Raw genomic sequence first — 23,793 nt, forward strand, 5'->3', positions numbered from 1 at the left:
CGTCTCCTCTCCATCTCCCCTTGTCCTCCATGCTATTTGTTATGCTCCACAAATAAGTGAAACCATATGATAATTGACTCTCTCTGCTTGACTTATTTCACTCAGCATAATCTCTTCCAGTCCCGTCCATGTTGCTACAAAAGTTGGGTATTCATCCTTTCTGTTGGAGGTGTAATACTCCATAGTGTATATGGACCACATCTTCCTTACCCATTCGTCCGTTGAAGGGCATCTTGGTTCTTCCCACAGTTTGGCGACCGTAGCCATTGCTGCTATAAACATTGGGGTACAGATGGCCCTTCTTTTCACTACATCTGTATCTTTGGGGTAAATACCCAGTAGTGCAATTGCAGGGTCATAGGGAAGCTCTATTTTTAATTTCTTGTGGAATCTCCACACTGTTCTCCAAAATGGCTGCACCAACTTATATTCCCACCAACAGTGTAGGAGGATTCTCCTTTCTCTACATCCTCTCCAGCACATGTTGTTTCCTGTCTTGTTAATTTTGGCCATTCTAACTGGTATAAGGTGGTATCTCAATGTGGTTTTAATTTGAATCTCTCTTATGGCTAGTGATGATGAACATTTTTTCATGTGTCTGATAGCCATTTGTATGTCTTCATTGGAGAAGTGTCTGTTCATATCTTCTGCCCATTTTTTTATATGATTGTCTGTTTTGTGTGGGTAGTTCTTATTTCTTAACTGAATAAGTAAATATGTTTTAGATAATCTTCTTGAGAGACTAAGAAGTCATATTAGATTTATGCTTCCTCGTTATTTGGTTGGCAGAAATATTCTGTTTCTTTTCTGCTGGCTTCAGGGTCAAGTTTGGTCTTTCTTTTCTGTTTGCCTTCTGGTTAAGGTTGTGTGACTGCTGCTTCCTTTCATTGTTGTGTTTTTTTTTTTTTTCTTTTTTTGGTTGTTGCTATAGACTTGGTTTAGATAATGTCAGAACTTCTTATTGGTTCCTGCATGATATTTTCTGACACCACTTCTAATATTCTAACACCAAATGTATGGTTTTTCCAACATTAGCCAGTTCTCTGACACCAAGTGGGTGTCCCAACAATTAAATTCTGGTGGTAACTCTTGGAATTACATCAGGTTAAGGGATCAGTCCCACAAGGCTGCCCCCACTTCAGATATCATCTGTAAATGTGGTCCCAGGTTACCCACACTTTTACCTAGCTGACTACATATTTGGGGGTTCCCATGATCCCCCTTTAGGTTTGGCAATTCACTAGAATGACACACAGAAAACACTACTCATGCTTACCAGTATTACAACTTAAATTTTGCCAGTTATAAACTTACCATTTTATTACAACATACTTAAAGTTTATTACAACTCGGAAAGAGCCACATTGACGAGAGCATATGTATGGGGGTCGGGGAGCGCTTCCCCCTCCTAGCATGTGTCATGAACTCAGAAGCTCTCAGCATCTTCTTCAGGAGTTTTTATTGTAGTCAATCCTCAGGACATTCTGTTTGATGACTGTTGCTATTGGAGTTGAGAGGACTTTGTGTTTAAAAATACTGAATCTAGAAACAGGCTATGGGTAGCTGCTGAAATAGAACAGAACTAGCTATCTTGGCCGAATGAAGGAAATATTTGTGTAAACTCTTCCTCTTCCAAGAGAAAAACTTGGTGTGTTAGGCTGGAAGGGGGACTAGGAGGTTAAATAACCATAGATGGAGCAGCTAGAAACCAGAAACTTAGCCAGGCCTCCTCCTAGATCATTATTGTTTAACCCTCTCCAGTGGGGTTTAAGATGTAGCCTCAAGATCATGAAAAAATGGTTTCCCTTTTCTGGGAAGTGAAGAGTTTTGTGGTGATTCTGTCATTTTGTGAAAAATAGGGAAAAAGCAGGAAGTGATAGGTATCTGTTCACCATAAAATAACTTCTTTCCCAGGGCACCTGGGTAGCTCAGTTGGTTAAGTTTTCAAATCTATTTTTTTCTTTAATGATTTTGTTTATTTAATAGAGAGAGAGAGTGTACACGAGTCAGGGGAGGAGCAGAGGGAGGAGAAGTGGACTCCCCAGGGAGCAGGAGCCAGATGTGGGGCTCTCTCCCAGGACCCGGGGATTGTGACCTGAGCTGGAGGCAGACGCCTAACCAGCTGAGCCACGAAAGCGCCCAAAGCTTCCGACTCTTGATTTCAGCTCAGGTCATGATCTCATGGTCTTGGGATCAAGCCCCACATCAGTCTCCATGCTCAGTGGGGAGTCTGCTTGAGATTCTCCCTCTCCCTCTCACCACTGGTATGCTCGCGCACTCTCTTTCTCTCTCTCTCTCAAATAAATAAATAAATAAATCTTTAAAAAAAAAATTCTCTCCCCATGAGACAGCAAAATCCTACATGGCGATTTTCCTCAAATCATTTAAAAAAGAATTGATTTTCAAAATGTAAAATCTAGAGTTCATTAACAAAAACTTGAGAAAAGCATGTACAAAGAAGAAGAAAAATGAATTATAGTTAATACCCCAACATTAATAGTTAGGTGTCAGTACCATAAAAAGGAATGGTGAAGGGTGGAAAATATATCTGGATTTTTTTTTTCATTTAACATTATCACATAGGCAGCGTTTTGCTGTTGTTGATAAAGATCACACAGATAGTAGAGGACAGTGGTTTAGAGTAGAGGCTCTGGCACCAAAGTGCCTGGATTCAGTTCACAGCCCACCACTGATGGGCTGTATGACCTTGAAGTCACTGAACTGCTCCCTGGCTCAAGTTTATCATCTGTAAAATGGGGATGATAATGGCATCTAACTCAGAGATTGAAGGCTAATGTAAAAGACTTCATACATGTTTCTTGTCAAAATAAAGATTTTATTGTAACATTAATTTATGTATATAGGTGAGATTTTATAAAACAGAAAAGCAGAAGAACTCAAAATCACCCATTATCATGTATAACGGTACTTAACCTTTCCCCCAATGTTCTGACATTCAGACCGCTATTCCTGCCCCTTCATACCATATTAAATTGAATCAGTCATGAATTAGTGATGGTTAAAACAGTCTGGGACCTGAGCTTTCCCCAGCCAGAGTGGAGCCTGTGGGTTTTCTGTAACCAGGATGAAATCAGAGCCAGTCCACAACCAGTTAACTGAAGGTTCACCATATTAGGAATGAGTAGGTGAGAAGTATCTTCGTAAAGGATTTTTTCCTTCAGCGTTAGAGGTTATTTCCTTAGCTTGGAATCCTAGAAATGGAAACACAGCGTCACCAGATGAGAAATGTTGTTTTCTAGAAGGGTTGCACTGATTTTAAACTTAGAGCTACAATGTACGAGCTTGCCCCACTTACTGTAGGCTCCCAAATCCTCCACGCCCCCTTCCCCACCTCCACTTTGGACCTCAGAGCAGAGACACTGAGGAAGTTGTTGGGTTTGCCAAAACTCTGCAATAGTTAATTCTAATCAAAATCAGCTCTCACCTCCTGGTCCTTCCCACTAGTTCATTCCTCCCTCCTTCAGGGCCTTTCTTAATCCCTTTCCCATCCTGGCTTTGTGTGATCCCCTCGTGTAGCCTTCCTCTTCTTTAGTTGGAGGGAAAAAAATCATGGAATTGAAGTGTTCCCATGATGACGTTCATGACCTTAGCAACTAGAAGTGTTATCCCCCAGCCGGGTACCCTCATTTTAGTAAAGGGTTCCTGGAGCATTGTTGAACCTGAAGGACGGAACTTGATGGTAAAATCTGGGGCAGTGGAATACACAAAGAGGGTGATATTTTGAGTCTGGGCCCTTCAAGTTACGCAAATGGAGGGTGTGCAAAGTGTGAGACCCGTTGCGTGGATGGGGTGAAGCCAGGCCCAGGTCCCGAGAGGCCCTTACTTCCTCTCTGGCAAAGCACTAACTGCTCAGCACAGAAACCGGTGAAGTGGGTCTCTGGGAGGAACCGTGAAGGGAAGATTGTTTATTGAATTGGACATAATAAAAGACTGGTCAGCAGCACGTGCAGATTCTGTATATAAAACATAACTTTACGATACCAGGCAGGGCTCCTTTTATGGCTTTTTTATCTTCTGGTTGAAGTTACCAAGGGTGTGGAGGGCTTTTGCTGACGTGTGGTCAGTGATGTGATTACATTGCATGTCTGCGGGGAAGCAGAGCCAGGAGGCTTCTGAGGGCGGCCAATGCCCCAGTTACCTTGGTCTGAACTCTGAGTTGCGGAAGGTGGGTGTCTTAGGAATTCCCCAAGGTCTTAGGTGTGCTTTATGGTAAGGAATTATACAGGTATCTCTCTGTGGACTCCCACATCTTTGAGGGACTAAAAAGTCAAAGAAATAGAGTATGTCTGAGGAAAAATGGGGGGGGGCAGGCAGATAAACCACAGGATGCCCTAGGGTTATGGAAGGATAAGGATAAGTATAGGCAAATTATTAGAACTTAAAAGGTGAGGCCTACCTAGTTCAGACAGAGTCCGAGGTGTCCTAAAAGGAGGATGAGAGAAATGGAAAGCTTAGCCCAACGTTAGCCTCAGTGATGTTCCCAGGAGACTTTTGACTACAGCCAGATGGGAAAATGGTCTTGAGAGCAGATGGTGGGAACCAACTAGAGCTGGTCAGTTCCCAGCTTCCCCTTCCTCCCTGAAAGAAAAGGCTTTGGTCCCATAGTGGTCCCTCCTTACTCCTAGCCTTATCTGTTCCTTTCTAGCCCGATCCAGCCTGAAGATGACCCCACTGGCCGCGGTGGCGTCTGGCCCTCGAGCCCAGCTCTTTGCCTGCTCCCTCAGGCTGGGCACTCAGCAGATTAGCCTCCTTCAGCTGCACACAAGGTCCAGCCTTGCCGCCAAGAACCACTATGAAGTGCTGGTGCTGGGTGGGGGCAGCGGTGGGATCAGTATGGCCGCCCGCATGAAGAGGAGAGTGGGTGCGGAGAACGTCGCCATTGTTGAGCCCAGTGAGGTAAGTCTCCCCTTTTTGAATCCCTGTGCCTGTGTGTAGGTGTGCGTGCGTGTTAGAGGCTAGGGTGTGGATGGCTGTAGGCCCTGTTGCTGTCCTGTTCCCATGTTAGTGCTTCTCCTTCTGTGTACAAAGGATTGGGAGAAGGTGGGGAGAGGGAGAATGGGAGAGGACAGATCTCTAGGCTTTCGTGTTCTCTGTATTAGTTTCTTAGGGCTGCCATAACAAATGATCATAAACTGTGTGGCTTAAAACAGTAGATTTATTCTTTTTTTTTTTTTTTTAAAGATTTTATTTATTTATTTGAGAGAAACACAGTGAGAGAGGGAACACAAGCAGGGGAAGTGGGAGAGGGAGAAGCAGGCCTCCTGCCAAGCAGGGAGCCCGATGTGGGACTCGATCCCAGGACCCTGGGATCATGGCCTGAGCCGAAGGCAGATGCCTAACGACTGAACCACCTAGGTGCCCCAGTAGATTTATTCTTTCACAGTTCTGGAGGCTAGAAGTCTAATGCGAAGGTATTAGCAAGGTCATGCTCCCTCTGAAGGCTGTGGAGAGGAGAGGGAATCTGTCCCATACTTTTCTCCTAGCTTTGGTGGTTGTGGACAGTCTTTGGTGTTCCTTGACTTATAGCTGGCATCACTCCAATCTCTGCCTCTCTCTTCACATGGCCTTCTTTCTGTGTGTCTCTAATGTCTTCAGTGACCTTCTTATAAGGACACCAGTCCTTGGATTTAGGGCCAACTGTAATGCAGCATGACCTCATCTTAACTTGATTGCATCGGTGAAAACCCTATTTCCAAATAAGATCATATTCACAGGTACTGGTATCTTTTGGGGAGAGACAGTTCAACCCAAAAAGGTCTCCCAGTTCCAAGCTAGTATCCAGAGGGAGATCAGTGGCCATTACACTTTCTTTCTCTGTTCTAGTATGGAGAACAGGTGATGAGTTGAGAGTCAGGGAGGCCTCTGGGAAAGATGTTAGTGGGATTGAGAAATTGAAGAACCAGGGATTATAAACAGATTATAAAGCAGAAAAGGGTAGAGGTGCCAGGAAGCTGGGAAGTGTGTGTAAGGCTCTATTTCATGCAAAACATTTTAAGATGATCCAGTAGCTTCATAAAAAATATTCCAGATATTTGGTGGTTTGACTAATGTTTTGTGAGGAGCTGGGTGTACACGAGTTGGGAGCAGTGTCCTTGGGAGGAAAGCAAAATGGATCCAGTGCCTGTTTGATGGGGAAGGCAGGTCAAGAAAAGCTCATTCCTTTTCAAGAAGTCTGCAGAGCCACTGTGAGGTGTCCCGGGGCGTGCCTGTAGTCTCAGATGGATAGGCTGTGATCTGAGAGGGTGTGTTCTCAACCATTTCCTGTTTAAAGTGACTAATTCAGGGTCAGCATTTTATTTTTTTAATTTTTATTTTATTTTATTTAAAATTGTTTTTTTTTTTTTTAATTTGACAGAGGTCACAAGTAGGCTGAGAGGCAAGCAGAGAAAGAGGAGGGAGCAGGCTCCCCGCTGAGTAGAGAACCAGATGCAGGGCTCGATCCTAGGACCCTGGGATCATGACCTGAGCCGAAGGCAGAGGCTTAACCCACTGATCCACCCAGGCACCCCTATATTTTTAATTTTTAATTTTTTTAAATTAAAATTTTAACCAACTGAGCCACTCAGGTGCCCAAAATTAAATTTTTTAAAAGTTTTTATTTATTTGTCAGAGAGAGGGAAATAGAGAGCATGAGCAGTAGGGAAGGATAGAGGGAGAGGGAGAAGCAGGCTCCCCGCTGAGCAAGGAGCCAGACATGGGGCTCCATCCCAGGACCCTGGGATTATGACCTGAGTGAAAGGCAGCTGCTTAACCCACTGAGCCACCAAGGTGCCCCAGTGTTTTAAATTACACTGGACTGAGAGCTCCATCGGGCCTGTGGTGTGTTGTAGCTCACCCATGGGCACGTGTCCCACTGGGGCTAGTCTTGGTAACAACGGCTCTCTGAGGCACTGGGCACAATTCAGGAGGCCGGAGTCATGGCTGTCCTCCCCCGTGAGGAGGTGAAGGATAGAAGTCATTCAGGGGTGCTATGAGGGGTTCGGGTCTTTGATACTTTCTCTCCTGTGTCTGGTTTAGCGATTGGTGGAGCCAGTGCTTGTTTGTAGTCTAAAACAGAATCTGAGGTTGTGTTTTTATTCCTTTTCCTGTTCAAGATGGATTCGAAATTAGTGAGTTCTCACTACTGGAGACCTCTGCCTTCCTCTCTTTGAGCACCTCTATTACTGGCTGTATGGAGATTGCAAAGGCATTTTTCGTATCCTCTTTAGCATCTCTGTGGCTGGCAATTCTGTCCAGCCAGTTTGAGGCATTTTGCCGTGTTGAGAGTTCCTGATCCCTCCGGCCACTGCATGAGTGCACCAGGATTCTCAGAAACGGTTAGATCAATCTGCCCTTGGCCCATGAGCCAAAAAAAACTAGCTTAGTTTAAGTGAGGACCATCTAGAAAAACAGTGGATAACTCTAGATAACTCTTGAAAAATAGTGGAAATTTGGCATCGGGGGTAAGATCTGGTGCCTACTATCTTCGGGCATAAAACTCCTGAGACGGTGCCAGTCTCAGATGGCTCAGTGGGTTAAACGTCTGCCTTTGGCTCAGGTCATGATCTCAGGGTCCTGGGATTGAGCCCTGCATCGGACTCTCTGCTTGAGCAGAGAGCCTGCTTCCCCCTCTATCTCTGCCTGTTGTTCTGCCTACCTGTGATCTCTCTCTCTGTGTCAAATAAATAAATAAAATCTTTATTTTTTAATAAATAAAATCTTAAAAAAAAAAAAAAAACCCTGAGAAAGGAGAGGACATCCTAGGGCCAATAGGCCAATAGTGTCTACAGTCCTCCATGGGCTTGGGAAGCGCCATTGGAAGTTCAGGAAGTTTTGAGACTCTTCAAAAGTGGTTGTAAACTTCCCAGACTTCCCAATGTCTCCAGATGGTTCTAAGGAACCACATTTAGGCTGCCATGCTTAATTTTTCTTTATGTCTGTGCATATAAATGTATCCATAATATGTGTGTGTGTGTATAATATAACATGTATATGTGTGTGTGTGTATGTGTATAATATAACATGTATATGTTAAGCATCAAATCAGCTTTGAGCAACAAATAATAAAATGGTCACAAAAGATAGTTGATGGCTTTTTTGGGATGATCTTGGCAGAATTCTTGTGTTAGGTTAAACTCCCTTCAGAGTTTAACATAATGGGAGACGCCAGTAGGTGGCTCGGGGGAGACTAACCTTCTAAGGCTTTTTTATGGGATGCTGCAAGGGGTAGGAGGGATAATTGAGAGTCTAGCTTATGTACCTTTCTCTATGACCCTTTTCGTCTCAAATCGAAACTGATCTTCAAATACTTTCTCAGAGGCATTTCTACCAGCCAATCTGGACACTGGTGGGTGCTGGAGCCAAGCAGCTATCCGCATCGGGCCGTCCCACTGCAAGTGTGATACCCTCTGGCGTAGAATGGATCAAAGCTCGAGTGGTTGAGCTGAACCCCGACAAGAACTGTGTCCACACAGACAGTGGCAAGGAGGTAAGCATTGGGGTCCTTTGGCTTTTGTTAGTTAGGGCTTGTGTTCATGGACAGCCATTAGCAAACAGGACCGCCACATGGAGGGCAACGTATATGCATGTGTGTGCATGGGTGTGTGTGTGTTGATAGTACACGAGGTGGGAAGGGGTGTGGTGGGTGAAGGGTGGGCTAGATGGAAGGAGCGAGTGACGAATAAATGAACAACTAAGACACGGATTTGTGGAACTGTTGCTCGGTTGCTTGGTACAGTATCTTGCATCTGAGTGTTTATTCAACAGATACTATCACCATATGTTCAAATAGCAGCACCTCCTTCCTTTTACTTTTGAAACAGTCGCTTCTCACTGTCAGTTGACCTCAGGAGGAAGACATTTGGAAAATAACCTTTCCTGTTATGCCAGGGGTGCTATGCTGGAGTCGTAAGGGACCATGGCAGTCCCCACGGTGTGGGGCTAAGGAAGGGCTAAGGAAGATTTCTGCTCCTGGAGTTTGAGACTCTGAAGTGTCAGTACCACTTAGAAGTCTGCTCCTAAAACCCAGAGATCAAAGCCGCTATAGGCACGAGAGCAGGATGGTGAGGTGACAGACTCAGAAGTCCTCTGCAGGGTTCTGTCCTCTGGTCTGCCCCTGAGCCAAGCACCCTGGTAGGCGTTGTCACAGAACTGTAGAATCTGAGAGTTGTTGGGGAACTGAAAGGTTTCCAAGTCCAATCCCTTCCTCTAAACAGGGACTCATTGGCTGCAGGGAGTTGTAACCCTTCCTGGGGTCATGGATCTTTCTGAGCACCCGATAAAAAGCCTTATCTAGAAAGTGCATATACATACCAGTTTAAAAGAAAAAAAGATTGAGAGAGAGAGAGAGAAAGAATGTGCGCATGTGCGTACACACACTGGGGGAGCAGCAGAGGAAGAGGGACAGAGTTCTGAGCAGACTCCCTACTGAGTGTGGAGTCCACTTGGGACTCCATCTCAGGATCCTGAGATGATTAAATTTTGCATTAAATTTCATTGAGTTTAGAGAGTCTTTTTTTTTTTTTTAAAATATTTTATTTATTTGAGAGAGAGAGAGAGAGTGCACAGAGTTGGGGTTTCCTTATCCCCTCCAGCCCATCTGTCTGTGTGTCTTTCTCTCTCTCTCTCTCTCTCTCTGTCTTTTTCTAGATTTTATGTATTGGGACACCTGGGTGGCTCAGTCAGTTAAGCATCTGCCTTTGGCTCAGGTCATGATGCCAGGGTCCTGGGATTGAACCCCGCATCAGGCTCCCTGCTCAGCTGGAACCTACCTCTCCTTCATCTCCCTGCTCATGCTCTCTTCTCACTGTCTGTCTCTTAAATAACATAAAATCTTAAAAGAAAGATTTTATTTATTTATTTGAAACAGAAAGAGCACACAACAAACAGGGGAACACTGGAGAGAGAAAGAAGCTCCCAGCTGAGTAGGGAACCTGATACAGGGCTCTATCCCAGGACCCTGAGATCATGACCTGAGCCAAAGGCAGAGGCTTTAACCAATTGAGCCACCCAGGTGTCCCTCCTTCTTTCTTTTCTAAAGTAAGCTCTAGGGGTGCCTGGATGCTTCCTAGTCTTGATCTCAGCTCAGGTTATGATCTTAGGGTTGTGAGATCAAGCCCCAGGTTGGGCTCTGAGCTGAGTGTGGAGCCTGCTTGAGATTCTCTCTCCCTCTGCTGGCCACCCCCAACAATGCATGCTCCCTCTCTCTCAAAAAAAAAAAAAAAAAAAAAAAAAAATTTTTTTTTTTTTTAAAGTAAGCTCTATGCCCAGTGTGGGTCAAACTCATGACTCAGAAATCAAGAGTTGCATGCTCTGGTCTGATAGAGCCGGCCCAGTGCCCTATTAAGTGTCTTCTATCAACAATACAGTTTTAGACATACATGAGTGAACAAGAACAAACATCCTTACTTTCCTGGTTTTATTTATTTATTTTTTAAAAGATTTTATTTATTTATTTGACAGACAGAGATTACAAGTAGGCAGAGAAGCAGGCAGAGAGAGAGGAGGAAACAGGCTCCCCACTGAGCAGAGAGCCCGATGCGGGGCTCGATCCCAGGACCTTGGGATCAGGGCCCGAGCCCAAGGCAGAGGCTTTAACCCACTGAGCCACCTAGGCCCCCCACTTTCCTGGTTTTAATTTTAAGCAGGGGAGGGCATACAATAACCAGTAGACATAATAAGTAAATGATACAGTGTGTTAGAAGGTAATGAGTATTAATGAAAAGAAGTAGAGCACAGTATTTGGAAGTGGGCCATTTGTGGGGAGGGATTGGATTTAAAATGGGTTGGTATTGACATGTCCAGGAGTTCTCTGACAACAAGCGATCAGTCTCCATTTTTTAACAGACGGGTCACATGAAAGTTCTGCCTCAGCAGAGCCAGAACCCACCCTTTCTGTAGCCTCTTTCATATTCTCTTGGGCCCCCAGGGCGTTTTGGGGCTTAATGCCTTTCTTGTTCCTTGCTTTGTCCTGTATGTAGGGTGGCCAAGAGTATCATTCAGTTTCTGTGGAGGAATTCTTCAACTGTTTGAGGGTGGCTCTTCTTGTCTGGGTACATCTAGTCTTCAGGTAGATTTGTGCCCTGACCCTACTTTGCTCAGCACTTTCTCCTGTCCTCCAGCCGCGTCTCCACGGCCCTCGCCATTGTCTCTGCCCTGCTGTGGACATCATCTGTGGATATCAGTGCCCCATGAAAGAGGTCGCCCAGAAGAGGAGGCAGGTTTACAGAACAGCCCAGAACAGAGTGACACTCTTCTTTCTCACAACTGGATATAGCCTAAATTAGCATTTGCCTTTTTACCAACCATTAGCACAGTGCTGATTCATGCTTGGCTTAAGGTCACTTCAGACTTCTGTTTTTTTTTTTCCCACATGACCCAGTGTCAGGTCACGCTTTCTCCATCTGTATCTAATATATGGATATATGTAATGGATTAGAATCTATATAATAGATGAGGATATATATAAGATTGATATATATATAAATGTTTTATATAAATATATATATAAATATATATATAAATATATATATATATATATATATATATATATATATAAAACTTACAAATGATGTCTCCCTGTTGATGGACTTATTTTCTCCAGAATCTCCAGGAGATCAAACAGTATTAAACAGAAGGCTGAGGTTCAGGGCTCCTTTCCTTTGGGTCCAGGATACCTGTCTCTGACCACGTACATCACCTGGTATAGCAGTGCTTGCCTCCTTGATTAGACCCCTTCACATTCCACATAGAGCTTAGAGCCCTCTGTGGTTCGATTCATGCGCATCTCAAGAATCATAAAATTATATCATCTCTTGAGAAAGAGAGGCACTGGTAGGTGTTCTCACTTCTGACCTTACTTAGACTTTACTTATGCTCAGACTGTTAGGAAAGTTGCAATGTCTTGTTTTAGGGTTAGAGAAGAAGTTGGTGTAAACTGGCAGGACTTTCTTCCAAGGTTTTATTAAGCAAAAGTCTCCTATTGCCAGATCTCAGAAATCTGCATATAACAACTCATGGGGGATGTCATCTTGTTGGTTTTATTGATCTTCCCAACTTGCCTGGATCTTGTGGATTTACAATTCTGTCATCCAGTTAGTATTTTTTTTCCCTAGCCATTATCCATGATGGCTTGGCTCTTGATTCTCAAGGTTCTCAAGCTCTTTAAGTTCAAGGTTTTAATTTGATAACATGTCCCTAGAGAGCTTTTTCTAGCTTGCAAAAATTAATCAACATTGTTTAATAAATATGTTTTGCTAACATTTTACCAAAATATTCCATTATTAGTTTATACATTAGTATTTCTTCAAGACTGAGTTGAAGTCTTTGCTGACATTCAGACGCAGTATGTCTCTGACTCTTCCCTGATGCAGGGGTCTGCTTGTCCGGAATGTGTCCTGTAGGCTGTGTGGACTGGCCCTTGTCCTTCTCCAGACCTAACCTGGTTCTGGTTCCTTTCTCTCTCTCATAGTTTCTGCACCAGCACATTTCCCTCTCATTTCCTCAGAAGCCTCGGGTTCCTTCTTCCCCAGGCCATTTGCACATGCTGAGTTTAATCTCTTTTCCTAGCTAACTCCTACTCATCTCTACCTTAGATATACCCCTTCAGGAAAGCTTTTCCTGACCTACTTGACTAGGTCAGATTCCCCCTTGACCTGCTATCACAGCATTCTGTGATGTAGTAGTTATTTCTATGATTATCTGATAATCCCTATCTCACCCACTAGACTGAGTTCTTGGAGGGGTGGGAACAGTATCTTTCTGGTTCAATGTTGTATGTCCAGGACCTAGCACAGTATGTCACATAGGAGATGCTCAGTAAATATATGTGAGCAAATTGTGTCTCAGTTTCTTTACCTGTATAAAATGGGACTAATAAGGAGTGCCTGGGTGGCTCAGTTGCTTAAGCATCTGACTCTTGATTTCGACTCAGATCATGATCTCAGGGTCGTGAGATCGAGCCCTGCACTGGACTCTGTGCTAAGTGCAGAGCCTGCTTGTCCCTCTCCTTCTGCTCCTCCTCGCTCTCTCTCTCTAAAATGAATAAATAAAATCTAAAAAAAAAAAATGGTTATAATACCACCTACCTCATTGAGTTGTTTTGAAGACTAAACAAATTAAAACATGCGAAAGACTCAGAACAGTCTCCTGCAGAGTGAATGCTCAAGAGATGTTACTCTTATTATTTTTTAAAGAACACAGGAGAAAAAAAAGAAAAAGGAAATACTTATTAGGTATCCACTGTGTGCTGACCTAGTTCTTAACCCCTGACTGACTGAAAGCAGTTTGCAGTCTGTGAACCTATTTGGTGTTCTTTTTCCAAATCACCAGGAGACATTTATTTGGTAGATGAGTCTGGAATTTCACCATGGAGAAAATCCCGTTTATGAGATTGTTAGTATCAGAGTTTACTGCCCCCACCTCCTGTAGAAGATGAGAATAGGTGCCCGTATTGAGCCTTCTGGCAATATCTGCACTGTTGCCTATAATTGCTCAAAAGTCTTGTGTACAAGTTTTTGCAGTTCCTTAGAATTTAAATCATCTGGCCTGGAAACTTAGAAGGCTTAAGGCTTTCTTTTTGTTCTTTGCTCTCTTAGGGTTTATTCTCCCTTAATGATTTTCTTTCCATAATATTAAGCTTGTCTGTTACCAGTCCTTAAAAATAATCAATATTATACTGTAATTAAACAATCAGGGCGCATACAAACCAAAGGTTTTTCTTGTTGACCGTGTTCATGTTTTGCCTATAGATCATCACCCACTAGATCCCATGTCCCATCTGGCCTCACTGACCTTGAAAACTCAGCATAGCTCAGTCAGGTAGTTAATGGGCCTGGTACACTGCTATGGAACAAGGAATTTTCAGGGTACAGCGCTCTATGGATAGGCACATCACACAGAGGAAGATGTGTATATTATTGTGTGCTTTGATAAATTACATATTTCACAAACAACTGAAATCATCCGTCCATCCAAGAAACATGACTGAGTTCCTCACTTTAATTTCAGGAATATTGAATAAGACAGACATAACCTTTATTGTCTGGGGTACTCAGTGTAGTGAGGGAAGATATTATTCCTATATAATGCAACCAGTTCTATAAAGCATCATATACACTAAGGAAGCTCCCAGAAGGGGCCAGCGGGGAGGGCAATTGAATCGTTGGGAGGCCTCACTGTGGAGGTGACCTTGGAGCTGAGCCTCCTGGATCCCAGGGAAGGACCTCTGCAGAAACTTGCTGCCCTTGGTTTCTCAGCCTGAGCTGAGCACTCTCAGGTCTTAGAGTCCTCTCTCTTCAACTGTGACCTACCCATCTTGCTGCTCTGCTTTTCCTTTTGAGTACAGGAATTCATTACAACCCATTTCGTTACCAATTCATTACCAACCCAATTCATTACAACAGCTTTGCTGGGCTCCTGACTTGCATCACGATCCTTCTCCACCTCCAGTTTTCTAGGCAAGTCCTGTTTCTTTACATCTCTCTTGCTTATACTTTCTGGCCTCAACTTTCTTCCCTTTGATCTTAAACCCACATCTCCCGTCATGATACTTATGGAAACTTTTGCCTTTGGCATGGGTGATCACAATATATTAATTAATTAATTAAATGTTTTATTTATTTATTTAAAGGATTTTATTTATTTATCTGACAGGGAGAGAGCTTGTGCGCAAGCATGGTGGGGGGTGGCAGGAAGTGGGAGAGGGAGAAGGAGACTCTCCGCTGAGCAGGGAGCTCAACGTGGGACTCGATCCCAGGGCCCCAGGATCATGACCTGAGCTGAAGGCAGGTGCTTAACCGACTGAGCCACCCAGATGCCCCACAATACCCATATTTAAAGAGGGGATTTTAAATCACATCCTTTTCCATGACCCTCAAAATAGCAGTTTCTCACTTACAAAATCGATCCGATCCATATGGCAGGTCAGATTTGCCGGGGATTCACAGTTGACTCCACACATTTTAAAACTGATTGTCTTTTAAGATTAGGAAGTGCTTCTCTCACTCCTCAGCGCCTCAGCCTCAGCGGGAGGAGGTGTTAACAGAAGCACCACACAAACAGTCTGCTTCTTTGTATCCCTCTTCACTGTGTAAAAACAAGGAGTCTCAAGCCCTCTGGGGGCCAGGCAGGCTATTCAATGCTTGTGAAGCACTGAGGTGTGAGAAAGAAGCACTGAGGTGTGAGAAACAGACTGGCAGACATGATGGCAGATAGGAGCGTGACTCCCTGCCTGTGCCCTGCCCATCACCCACAGCCCCAAGGCGTCCTCAGTAGAAAATGGAGGCATGGGGCTGGGGCTGAGTTACCCCTCCGGCTGCCACTTCTGGGATCCTGGTCTAAAATGCCATTGTTTTGTGTTGCAGATTTCCTACAAATACCTTATTATTGCTCTTGGGATTCAGCTGGACTATGAGAAGGTACGATTTTAAACTACTTCTATGTTGCACTGGCCTCCTTATGCCAAGTTCAAATGCTGCATTTAGTTGCTTTGTATTCATTTTGGCAGGAAAGGGTGCTAAGGGATCCTCTTTTAGCTTTTCTTTTTGCAGCAGTCTTTTTATGGTTTTTTAAAAAAATCTTTAAGATTTTGTCAACAATGTCAACCATGATGATATATGTTTTAGCTTTAAGCTTTAATCCAAGCTTAGCATCATACCCTAATGGCAATTCTTGTAAAACAGCAGGCTTTTCCAGACTCACAAGAAAACCCCCTTGCTGTGTAGAACTGAGTTGCCTCTTTCTCCCTTCAGTTCCACGGGGTGTCTGCACCATGATGTCCTGCTCCCTGGCCTGGTCAGCCAAAGGGGGGATCAGATTGCCTCTCTTTCTCTGACTGTCCCTATCTCCTCTGCTCCAGAGTTCCTGGGGAAGCAACTTGACTTGGATGAGGGGTCATAAAGTGCCCTTTGTGACCAGTCTTCTAAAACGAACTTGGTTACCGCTTTCTGGCACCTTTTTCCTTAACAACAACCTCTTCAAACTAGAGACAAGTAATGAAGGAGATACGAGATCAGCTGTTTGTTTATCCCTTGGATAGTGCATTTTGCTTTAGGAACCGGGAGAGATGGAGGGCACAAGAGGGGACCCTGAGGCAGTGGTCCAGAGTCTCGGCGTCTGGTTCTGTGTGGGTCTCTCAACCTCGCTCTTCTTCAGTTCCCTCATCTGTGTCTAGGATCCAGGATGATTTCCCCATCTGCCCCAGAGGCCTGCAGTGAACAACTATCCACTGTTAGCATGGGCTGAGACTTCAGAAGCATTAAAATATGAGGAGATTCTATAAAAATAATAATAGTGAGAATTATTGCTATTGAAACTGCTGCTATTACAACTACTTAAACTGTAGCAGGAGATAATGGTCAATATTAATCGGAGGAATAGCCGCTTTTCACACTGAGCCTCGTGGAGGAGATCCTAGCACTGTTTCCTTGACAGCTGAGGGGTGCGTGTCGCGTGGTTGCCCTACAGTCTAGAGAACAGCCTGGGAGGTTCTGAAGGACCAACCCACCCTCATCACTGATTTTTGATGGTTCTCTGTGCTCTTGCTGGAAGTACTGGTGCTCGATACTCAGCCATCTTCACAGCACTCTATGAACCTTCTAGCAGCCAAGTCAAGTGTCCAGTTAATCTCACTGGCAGGAACACAGACACTTTGTGGGGCACTTACCGCGTGGGTGCCATTTTTCTAAGCACTTTCTGTGTGTGGTCTCATATCCTTCTGCCAACAGCCCTCTGGAGCAGTTACTTTTACACCCATTTTACAGATGATGAACATAAACTCGGTGTACATTAGAACCAACCAGAGAGCCAGACAGAGTTCTGGGCTTGCCCCTGAGTTTCTGAATTAGTAGGTCTGGGTGGGGACTGATCATTTGCATTCCTAGCAAGTTCCCAGGAACTGCCCTTGAGACCCACTGGCTTAGGGATATTTGATATTTACCCAGGGTCATAACACTTGTAAGTGGAAAAGCTGGGACTCAAGCCAGATCGGTGTGGTTCCCAAGTCCATGTTTTTAATGGCCAGCCTTTACTGCCTTTACCAAGAGTTGGTACAACTGATAAAGGGTAGTTTAGGTTTGTGATTATTGACAATATGGCCCTTGATTCTGCCTGTCCTTCTTCCCAGTAAGGCAACTGATTCTCCAAAAAGGAAGCGTGGCTGGCTTCCTGTCCTCACCTTGATGGTGGGAAGAGATACGTTCAAACCACACTCCCAAGGCCAGCAAGGCAAAGGCCTTCCCGTGGGCCGAGTCCATTCTGTGGTTTGGCTCCTGACTCCAGGCACCACAGTCCTGATCTTAGCAGGTCCCTCGCCCTCTTGCCTACTCCAGTGTGTGTGAATCCTGGGGCCTCACGATTGCACTGAAATATTGGTTATTGAAATGGCAGAGAACGAAGGCGCTAAAAAAGAGTTTTGCACTTAGAAAATTTATACCTGTGAATTTGCAGTTTTGTTAAGAAATAATTGTTTTGTGTGCTTTCTTGCAGATCAAAGGCTTACCTGAAGGTTTTGACCATCCCAAAATAGGGTCCAATTATTCAGTGAAGACGGTGGAGAAGACGTGGAAAGCTCTGCAGGACTTCAAGGAAGGCAATGCCATCTTTACCTTCCCAAATACCCCTGTAAAATGTGCTGGAGCGCCCCAGAAGATCATGTATTTGTCAGAAGCCTATTTCCAGAAGGTACGCTTCCTCCCCAGGGATAGAGACACTGAGGGCAGGCGGTGCTGATCCAGTAATGCCAGAATTCCATTTTATCCATGTCAAAATATCTTTTTTATTTATAAATTTTTATTATGTATCCACCAAATTATATAATTGGGAGTTTATAAAGTAGAAAAAAGGGAGTCACTATAATCCAATTACTTTAATATAGCTGCTGTTATCAATTTGACATGTCCTTCTATTTTTTCCCTATACATTCCTTTTTTAAGAGAGAGAGAGAGAAAGAGAGAGCATGCACGCAAGCATGGGGGGTGCAGATGGAGAGGGAAAGAGAGAGAATCTTAAGCAGGATACATGCCCAGAGTTGAGCCCAATGAAGGGCTTGATCTCAGGACTCTGAGATCAAGAGTTGGAGCCTTAAGTGACTGAGCTACCCAGGTGCCCCAATTTTTTTTTTAACATGCTTTTAATCATGCCATACAAATTTTGATGTGCTACTTGTTATTAAATAATCTTTGTAACATAATTTTAATGTCTATATAGACATCTACTGGGGAGATACATTAGAGATTGTTTAAATTTTTCCATGTAGCTGAATAATTGGTTGTTCACATAACAATATCCTCAGGGCGCCTGGGTAGCTCAGTTGGTTAAGTGGCTGCCTTTCGGCTCAGGTCATGATCCCAGGACCCTGGGATGGAGCCCTGCATTGGGCTCCCTGCTTAGTGGAGAGCCTGCTTCTCTCTCTCCCTCTGCCCGCTGCTCTGCCTACTTGTGCTCTCTCTCTGTCTCTCTGTCAAATAAATAAATAAATAAATCTTAAAAAAAAAAAGTATCCTCCATTGCTCTCACTCAAGTTCAAAGTTATGAATATTTTTTGGCTCTTGATAAACATCTTAGAAAACACAGTAGGCAAAATGCCAATTCTAAAGGCAAAAAAAAAAAAAAATGTTGACCTAGAACTTCAGACTTGGGTGGAAAGAGTTCTTTGGGTGGGGACACTCCACATGCCTCCAGCATGTCGGCAGCTTGAGTCCATCTGGCCCGAAGCAGCAGGAAGCGGCTCTCGGCCTCCTACCGAGGTGTGGGTTGTCACATTTGGTTTATTGCAGTGTAGTTTGACCTGAGGCAATGGCAGGATTCAGAGCAGCCTGTGGTTCTGTAAAGGGGCAGGTGAGAGAAGGGGAGAGGTAGCTGGGACAGAAGAGCCCTCTGAATGCAATGCTTGGAACCCACCCTGGGAAGCCTTCACCTGAGTTATGCGAACCCGTGCCAGCCACCCCGGGGAATTAAGGAACAGTTCGAGTCATTGTTTCTGTTTCTAAGAAATGTCATTCTGGGTCATGAGAATTACTGGATGGCACAGGCTTTTGAGGTTTCTACCCACCTAACTTCTTTCCAATAGTGTGATCCAGGGGCACCTGGGTGGCTTAGTCCATTAGGCATCTGACTCTTGATTTTTGGCTCAGGTCATGATTGCAGGGTCATAATCTCAGGGTCATGAGATCAAGCCCAGTGTTGAGCTTCACATCGGACTCTGTGTTTGGCGTGGAGTCTGGTTGAGATTCTCTCTCTCTCTCTCCCCTGCGCCTCCCCAACCTCTTTCTTTCTCTCCAGATGAACAGACAAGCAAATAGTGTGCTCCAGATGAACAAATCCCAAAAGGAGCTGAACAAAGAAAAAGAGAGACTAGCTGCTTCTTCCCACCTGGACTTCTCTTTGCAAACTCTTTTCTATAGAGGCTTAGATGGCCAAGAGGAAGTTTCTCTTTCAGGCCCTGTGAGATCTTAGGCATTTGGGAAAATACCAGCCTCTGAAACATATGAACAATACAAGCATATATGAGCCAATGGGATGGGAACTTTGGTCACTGCTGTTCCCGCAGCACCTAGAACAGTACCAGCCACCTCTAGGACCTCATTAAATACTGACTGAGTGGATGACCAAATGAGTATATCAATAAACAATTCAGCTTGTCTTTCCCTGGACTTGACTTCATCTCTGGCCTTCACATGGATGGCACCCTTGACTCAAATATGCACTTAGTTCCTATGTCACTGACAGAAAATAAGGAGATAGTGAATTGGTTCACACCTTGCCCCACCAGTGTATAGTGATGGAGCAAGCTGTGAGCTCTCTTCTGAGGGTTTTAATTCTTTTAATTCTTGTCTAGGTGTTTTTTTTTGTTTGTTTTGTTTTTTAAGATTTTTTACTTATTTATTCGACAGAGATCACCAGTAGGCAGAGAGGGAAGGGGAAGCAAGCTCCCCGCTGAGCAGAGAACCCATTGCGGGGCTCGATCCCAGGACCTTGAGATCATGACCTGAGCTGAAGGCAGAGGCTTTAACCAACTGAGCCACCCAGGCACCCCTCTTGTCTAGGCTTAAAAAAAAAAAAAAAAAAAAAAAGGTGGCTGGAGTAATGCTTTGATGTTGGTTGTTTCTGTTCTTTCCATTTTTTCCAGACAGGGAAGCGATCCAAGGCCAATATCATTTTCAACACTTCTCTTGGAACCATTTTTGGGGTTAAGAAGTATGCAGCTGCCCTGCAGGAGATCATCCAGGAGAGGAACCTCACCGTTAACTATAAGCAAAACCTCATCGAAGTCCGAGCTGATAGACAGGAGGCTGTTTTTGAGAATCTGGACAAACCTGGAGAGACCCAAGTGATCTCAGTGAGTGGGGGAGTGAAGCTTGCCAGCCCCACGCACCTCTGGATGCTGGCAACATCATGCCTCCCACCTCCCAGTTGCCATCCTTGTGCTGGGGGAGGCTGGTTATAATGAGCGCACCAGGGCAGCGGAGGGGAGGAGGTGGACCAGAATAGACCGGAAGGAGAAAGGGGCAAGAGGTGGTGTCCCTGGGAGCTGAGGAGCATTTACCTACTGGTATCAGGTGCCTTTTGATCCTGTTTTGTATCTCCATTCTTCTTCCCCTGAGTCACTTGAAGTAGCCAAAAATATTTGATGACTTCAGGTCTTGCCTAGAGTTCAGGAAGGGCTTCCTTCAATGGAGGATTTGGTGATTGTCTTGTTTTACGGAGAAACAGCCCTGCCTGTGGGTTGTTCACGACGGATGGGGGTGTCTTTAAACATCTTTCACCTGTGCACAAGAGGAGGCGCTTCAGAATCCTTGCAGGATCTTGCAGAGCCATGCCCTGATGTGGGAAGATGGAGCCTCTGTGTATGGGCTTGGATTCCGTGTGCGTGTTCCTTCTTCCGTGTAGAGGGAATGGTCCTTCTGCAGACGTGTATGAGGCTGAAGAGCAGGATGTAAAGGCATCTGGAGAAGCATCCGTGGGAGAATCACTTGTTTACAGCACGCTGGCAAGAGCCATTAGCAATGAGAAAACGGCTCACAGTGACATTTTATTCATTCTGCAGCTTTAGAGGAATGAAGGGTTCCATTAAAAAAAGGAATTTTGAAGTGAGTCAACGACGTATCTTCTAAACATCAAAACTTCACATTTTAAGCTTTTTAGTGCAGGCTTGTTCGAAAATGTATTGCACATATCTTTCCTTTCTTAAGTGGTGTGTATTGACTCTCATTTAAAATGTTACTGATGACTCAAGGTCATAATTTTAAACTTTTTTTTTTTAAAGATTTTATTTATTTATTTGACAGAGAGAGATCACAAGTAGGCAGAGAGGCAGGCAGAGAGAGAGAGGAGGAAACAGGCTCCCTGCTGAGTAGAGAGCCCGATGCGGGACTCGATCCCAGGACCCTGAGATCATGACCTGAGCCGAAGGCAGTGGCTTAACCCACTGAGCCACCCAGGCGCCCAATTTTAAACTTTTATTTGCAAATAATCTTAAACTCAGAGAAGCTGCAAACATAAAACCAGGACAAAGAAAACTGTGTGCTGCATAGCCTTTACCTAGATTCATTTATTATTGGGTTTTGCCCTATTGGCTTTATCATTTGACCTCTCTCTCTCTCCTAATATAATATATAATATAATATAATATAATATAATATAATATAATATAATATAATATATTTTCAAAGCCTCTAAAGGTGAATTATATACTTCATATAGCATGGCCCTTTACCTAAATACTTTACTGTAAATCTTTTAAGAGAGCCCTATTCTTTTACATAACCACAGTACAGTTACCAATTCAGGTAACTTAGCATGGGCACAATATTTTAGTCTGTTGTTTATATTCGGTTTTGTTGATTGGCCTAGTAGCATTTATAGTGTTTTTCTCCCTCCAGGGCAGAACCCAGTCCACAGGCAGGTATTGTCTATAATTGGGATGTCTCTTGAGCATCCTTTGATCTGGAACATTTCTATGGCCTTCCTTGGTTGATATTTTGGAATAATACAGACCACCTCACACTGCTTCATTTTTTAATAGAGTGCTCCTCATTTTGGGTTTGCTTATGTTTTCTTGTGATCAGTTTCTGGCTGTGCATTTTAGACTGAAGTGTACTGTATAAGTGATGTCCTGTCTTTTTAGGGTATCACGTTTGAGAGCACACAGTGGTCAAATGCCCCTCATTGATGATATTCATTTGGATCAACAGTCAAGAGATGGCCCAATTTCTCTACTGTTTAACTATTATTCATTTTCCCCTCTTGCTACTAATAAGAAGTTTGTGGGGAGGGTGGCTCAGTGGGTTAATAAGCCTCTGCCTTCAGCTCAGGTCATGGTCTTGGGGTCCTGGGATCGAGCCCTGCATCGGGCTCCCTGCTCAGCGGGGAGCCTGCTTCCTCCTCACTCTCTGCCTGCCTCTCTGCCTGCTTTTGATCTCTGTCAAAAAAAATAAATAAAATCTTAAAAAAAAGGTTGTGAGGAAACACCTTAAGATCAAGCAAACATTGTACTCCCTCCTCATTAAGTTTCCCACTGGATTTACCATCCACTGATCATTTTTGCCTAATCCAGTCTTTACTATGGCAGTTGGAAAATGGCGTTTTTTTCCAATTAAGCATTTTCTCTACCTTTAACAGTAGGCTGTTAGCATTCTGTCTGCAAAAGCCCTCCCTTCTCTCTTAATTCATTAGTTATTGGTATGAACTCATGAATTTTGTTTTAACCCCCAATGGTTTATAATTCCTTACTGTCCATAATTATTTTGGTGCTCACATTGTTCAGATTTGGTCAGTAGGAGCCCTTTCAAGATGGCGATGGCCTTGTGACTTGTTGCTGCCATATTTTTGAGCATTTTCTTGCTTTCTGGTGTCACAGGATGTCCCAGGCTCATCTGATACCTGCTTGCTACAGCTCACGGTCCTAATTTTGAGTAGCTTTTTTTTTTTTTTTTTTAAAGATTTTATTTATTTATTTGAGAGGAAGAGAGAGAGAATGAGAGAGACAGAGCATGAAGAGAGAGGTCAGCAGGAGAAGCAGACTCCTTGCTGAGCAGGGAGCCCGATGTGGGACTGATCCCAGGACTCCAGGATCATGAGCTGAGCCAAAGGCAGTCGCTTAACCAACTTGGCCACCCAGGCGCCCCTTTGAATAGCTTTTTATATAGTTATGCTCCTAGGGCCTACTGGGGCTAGTTATCACCTCCAAAAGGGTCTCAGACAACTCTGTTATTTGATTTTGTATGTGTCCTTTTTTTAGCTTTTCAGTTTTCTTTTTTCCTGGCTGTCAGGCAGTTTTAAGTGACTTCAGAAGGTCCCTCCAGCTTCAGCTCATCTAAGCTGCTGCTGCTTATTCTTTATTGACTGGCAAATGAGATAGCCAAACTTGTTCAATTCTTTGTAAAGTAAAGTGAATGGGCTACAAGTCAGGGCCCCCAGCATAGTTATATGAGCAAAGTGTATGCCTTTAATTTTGTTATTCGGTGGTTTTTACTCCAGTTCTCAGCTGTGCTCTTGATAGTTGAAGTTGTGGATGAGAACTTGGATAAATAAATGGTTCTTCTTCTTCTTCTTTTTTTTTCTTTTTAAGATTTTATTTACTTATTTGACAGACAGAGATCACAAGTAGGCAGAGCAGCAGGAAGAGAGAGGCTCTGCTGGCTCCGTGCTGAGCAGAGAGCCCAATGCTGGGCTTAGTCCCAGGACCCTGGGATCATAACCTGAGCCGAAGGCAGAGGCTTTAGCCCACTGAGCCACCCAGGCACCCCTAAATGGTTATTCTTCTAAAGGGTTTATAAAGAAGAAGGATATTTGGTC

General features: G+C 44.0%; 1 protein-coding gene across 2 annotated transcripts in view; it reads left to right on the forward strand.

Moving 5' to 3' along the window:
- Positions 1-23,793, forward strand: part of SQOR (sulfide quinone oxidoreductase) — a 51,023-nt gene that overhangs the window by 16,576 nt on the left and 10,654 nt on the right. For both annotated transcript variants that reach the window (XM_004751317.3, XM_004751318.3), the window contains exons 2-6: positions 4,667-4,917; positions 8,318-8,488; positions 15,363-15,416; positions 17,485-17,679; positions 20,126-20,335. In XM_004751317.3, coding sequence (XP_004751374.1) covers positions 4,684-4,917; positions 8,318-8,488; positions 15,363-15,416; positions 17,485-17,679; positions 20,126-20,335 — 864 coding nt within the window. In that variant the 5' untranslated portion in view covers positions 4,667-4,683. The remainder of the gene's footprint in view (positions 1-4,666; positions 4,918-8,317; positions 8,489-15,362; positions 15,417-17,484; positions 17,680-20,125; positions 20,336-23,793) is intronic.

This window comes from Mustela putorius, unplaced genomic scaffold (genome assembly GCF_011764305.1).
Source record: "Mustela putorius furo isolate JIRA1106 unplaced genomic scaffold, ASM1176430v1.1 tig00003898_pilon_pilon_pilon, whole genome shotgun sequence".
Lineage (NCBI taxonomy): Eukaryota > Metazoa > Chordata > Mammalia > Carnivora > Mustelidae > Mustela > Mustela putorius.